The 4,579-nt window shown below is 39.3% G+C and overlaps 1 protein-coding gene across 1 annotated transcript in view; it reads left to right on the top strand.

Moving 5' to 3' along the window:
- The first annotated feature begins 428 nt into the window (after positions 1–428).
- Positions 429–4,579, top strand: part of LOC138955395 (uncharacterized) — a 6,322-nt gene continuing 2,171 nt past the window's right edge. The window contains exons 1-5 of the mRNA XM_070327007.1: positions 429–742; positions 1,780–1,941; positions 2,402–2,429; positions 2,930–3,208; positions 4,141–4,197. Of these exons, the coding sequence (XP_070183108.1) occupies positions 740–742; positions 1,780–1,941; positions 2,402–2,429; positions 2,930–3,208; positions 4,141–4,197 (529 nt within the window). The 5' untranslated portion in view covers positions 429–739. The remainder of the gene's footprint in view (positions 743–1,779; positions 1,942–2,401; positions 2,430–2,929; positions 3,209–4,140; positions 4,198–4,579) is intronic.

Genomic DNA, 4,579 nt, shown 5'->3' with positions numbered 1-4,579 from the left:
ACACACACACACACACACACTATGTTAAAACATTTAGTCAAAATTTGACTAAATGTAAAAAAAATGAATCGTAAAGCTTTTGGGATAATTCTGGGACTGCTTCTACTGCGTGGACGACACGTAATTTGACGTGTGAATTTGCAAGTGCTCCATATGCATATATAGCTGTGGCAGGAATCTTCGGATAAATCAACACCGGATCAGTACTCTTGGGAACGCTCGGATGAATCTTCGGATTGATGTCCTTAAATCCGGCTTCTTCGGAAATGAGTATCACTGGTCGAGTCCAATCACACAGTAGTACGACATATGTTACTAAATTTAGCGAAGTGGCAGGTCGGAGTTTCGCTGCGCTAAAATTAGAACAAGGACCCCAAAAGCATGGAGCCGTCTTCGATCACTGCTTGTTGGGATAGTTCGCATATAAGTGGGGTTGTTCGGAGTTAATTATAGAATCACGGATTTGACTGACAGATATATAAGACACGGCAGTATGAAATATGGACAGATCGAATCAAGTTGCTACGAGACTTAAGAAATAGAACTGACATAGAACAGGAACGCGAGAGCTACAGACACGGAGTGCAAGAAATTTGGATCGCTACTCAGAGTATTGACACATATTCCTCACAGTTGAAAGGCTTTGACCGATTGCTTCATTTTTTTGTGCCAAGATTTCAGTGCCAGAAGACAATTTTATATTGCTCCAGATATTTGACCAAGAATTCAATCTACAATAATGGTAAGCATGTTTTTTATATTGTTGTTTCTTTACTTTTTGTCCTTCACTTTTATCTTCTTTTTCCACAAAAAATCTTCCTTTCTTATTCATTTTCTTCCCCTTTCTTTTCTTTTTCTTCTTTTTCTTTGTTATACTGAAGTGTGTTGCGTGTGAGTGTGTGCGTGAGTGTGTGCGTGTGAGTGTGTGCGTGTGTGCTTGTTGGTTCGTGCCTGAGATCATTAGATTGTTGTAGTAGAGGTATCTGACTGAAGCTCAGAGGAATATTTCCTACAGATCAAAACATTTAATTTCTGAATACTTACGCCTTAAATTTCAATCATTTTAGCAAGGAAGACAAGTGAGATCGGGAGGGAAGGATACAGGGGGGGGGGGGGGGATACATTTGCATCTGGTTCAACAAAGTAAGATATTGCGTGCTTTTCAAGTAACTTAGTCCTGAATTGTCTTCAGGTAAATTAAACGTCGCACCACTGTATTTTTTCCAGATAAGCTAAGCGCGAGATTGTGTTTGTATTGAAAAGAGCAATTCTCATCATTATAGCGATACATAAGATGACCCCTTTTGTATCTATTTACTTCTTTTTTCTTTCTTTCTTCTTGATTGATTGATGAATTTATATATTTATGTTTTATTTATCTGTTGTTTGTTCGTTTTTTGTGTTGTTTTGTGTGTGTGTGTGTGTGTGTGTGTGTGTGTGTTTTGTGTGTGTGTGTGTGTGTGTGTTGTTGTGTGTGTGTCTGTGTTTGTTTGTTTGTTTGTTTGTCTGTTGTTTATTTATTTATTTATTTATGTTTTTATTTATGTATGTATTTGTTGTTGACTGATTCGATCCTACTGATAATTTACGATACAATACAATACAATACAATACATTACAATACAATACAATACAATACAATACAAAACATGTTTGCTCACCTCAATTAGAGATATTCATGTTGTGGCTGACGAGACAATGGAACATTGTTTTTGTGTTGTTGACTTGACTCGTTTGAGTTTGACTTGTTCTCACCGGCATTGACTGTGTGTGTTTCAGATGAAAATATCAATGTGGTTGCTATCGCTGGTGGTGGTGACGATGCTGGCGGTGGAAGGAGTGTCCGCACAAGACTGGCTTGAGAGGTGGATGAAAAACAACGGCAACGGCAACATCAAGAAAGTGTCTGACTCCTTCCAGCCCACAGGCGTTATGGACATGGTACGTGTCTGAAGTTGTGTGTGTGTGGGGGGGGGGGGGTGCATGCGTGTGTGTGGGGAGGGGGTGCGTGCGTGCGTGCATGCGTGCGCGCGCGTGTGTGTGTGTGTGTGTGTGAAAAATGTGTCTGAATGCTTCCAGTCCAAAGGCGTTCTGGACTTAAATGGATAGTTGGCAATTATAATGTCTTTTTGTCTGTCTGTCTGCCTGTCTGTCTGTGCATGACTTCTCAGTATGTCAGTCAGCGTACGTCTGCTGATGTCAATTGTTGGAGCGTCTGCTTGTTGTGTACGTCTCTCCTGTACCGATTTTGTCACTTGGAAGAAAAAAAAACTGAGCTCCCTTTCTCTGCCTTAAGTCAAATCTATTCAATTGAAGCTAGTTAGTGGGAAGAACTATGAACATTGGTAGAGAGATGACGTTTCCACAGTAACTTACGTTTTGCTTTTTCCGTTTGTTGCAGCTGGGATATGGAACATTCGCCAGAAGAAGTGAGTATTGTTTTACTTTTTTTTGTTTACTGTACTATATACCACACACACACAACAACAACAATAACACAACCACCACTACCAAAACAACAACAGCAACAACAACAAACAAACAAACAAAAACAGTCAGCACGAAGAGGGCAGTAAAACTTATCGTAAACTGACATGACCAGATTTTGCACAGTTAAAATTGACGCGGATATTACGGTACGTAGTTCATATTTAACGCACGATGCGATTCATGATCATAATCCTTACGAGAGTATCTCTTCAAATCAGATGTTGTTTTTTCCCCAACGTAAATGGCCGCGTGCTTTGTATTTTGCAAATATACTTAGTCATATTATGTCACCGATAAAGGAGGGGGGGGGGGTGGGGGTAGGGGAAATACAATAATGTAAAAGATGGATAATTTATATTAAAGTCTGTACAGCTTCAGTGTATAAGCACACTTAAATACTATGTGAAAAAGTCTGCTAACAATTGACTTCTTCCTACAGGTAGACGCAGCGCGGAAGTTGAACACAAAGTCGACGGTACGGTTAAAACGTCGGAAAGTGACAAAACCACGACGTCGGAGACTGACAAAACCACGACGTCGGAGACTGACAAAGCCACGACGTCGGAGACTGACAAAGCCACGACGTCGGAGACTGACAAGGCGTTACAGCAATGGCGCTTGATGTGTCCTGTCATCAACGCCAACACTGACATCGACACTGAGCAGGGGCCTGGTCTGTCCATAAAGACATTCGACACTGTCTTCCGCATAGCTGACAGTAAGTATTTTCCCTCTTCGTTCATTTTTAGTTCATTTTATTTAAACAACAAGATGACTGTGGGCGAGAAGTTGAAAAAAAAATTTAAACACAAAATATTTTTCAACTTCATTTTATTTTATTTTTTTATTTCAAAATCTTCTTTCTTTCTTTCTTTTTCTTTTGTTGGCTTACTTTTTGATTGATTGACTTTTTTTTGGAGGTGTTAGTTTCAATGCTGGTTGACAGAAAGCTGTGCCTGTCACGAAACTAAATATCAATGAATGTATCCGTTTACCAGGTTGTGAGGTGACCACATCCAATCCTGTTTGATAAGCATCACTGAAAACTGAAATGATATTGTGTTGTCTACCATTGCATTTGTCAAAGGATATTGAGTAAAAAAAAAAAAACCACTTTAACTGAGGATAAAATCAGCTACGCGGCAAGCTAAGAGAAAAATGCAAAGGGACGATGTTGTAAAGTTACTGTTGTAGTCTTATCCTACTCACCCATCCAAGTCATATTATGTCTTGTTACTCTCCATGCTTACATTGGGTTGATTTTTTTCTGTTTATGCTTTTTTGCTTGTCAAATTGAAAAGAGGCATTTTGATGCATAAATTAAAATTAGATTAAATTAGATTAGATTGAATTGAAATTAATTTAATTGAATTAAAATAAAACTGAGTTTTATAACCAATTTGTCGGCCTTCCCCACCCCCCCTCCCCCCCCTTTTCCCTTTTTCTTAAAGAAAACCCGAAAGAAAAAACTCGCTGCCGATGTTTCAAAATTACGAGTAGTTCATTTTGTCAATTAAATTTTCCATAAACTTACTTTACTTTTTTATATTTGGTTTATTGTCTTTATTTTTGTGCAATATAGTATAAGAATGAAATACAGTGTATGATGTGACGTCACCCCCGCTGATCATTCCCTATTGTCTGTTTCAGAAAACAAAGATGGCAGAATCGACACTCAGGAGCTTGACTTGTACGAGAAATTAATTGGTAAGTACTTTTAAATAATTATCCTCTCTTCACGCCTTTCGTTTATTATGCAGTGATAACAGCGGTATCCGACCCCTTCAGAGGAGAGGACACCTCCACGAAGGGACACTTTCCGTTGTCCGTTTGTGTCTGTTACCATGGTCAAAATGTACCTGTCATGACAGGCCACCTGTAATGTAGGGACACTCTCTGTTGTCCCTTTGTGTCTATCACCTTGACCAAAGTTTACCTGTCATGACAGGCCACCTGTAATGTAGGAACACTCTCTGTTGTCCCTTTGTGTCTATCACCTTGACCAAAGTTTACCTGTCATGACAGGCCACCTGTAATGTAGGGACACTCTCTGTTGTCCCTTTGTGTCTATCACCTTGACCAAAGTTTA

Source organism: Littorina saxatilis, unplaced genomic scaffold, assembly GCF_037325665.1.
Source record: "Littorina saxatilis isolate snail1 unplaced genomic scaffold, US_GU_Lsax_2.0 scaffold_1830, whole genome shotgun sequence".
Lineage (NCBI taxonomy): Eukaryota > Metazoa > Mollusca > Gastropoda > Littorinimorpha > Littorinidae > Littorina > Littorina saxatilis.
This window is presented reverse-complemented; position numbering and strand designations above follow the sequence as displayed.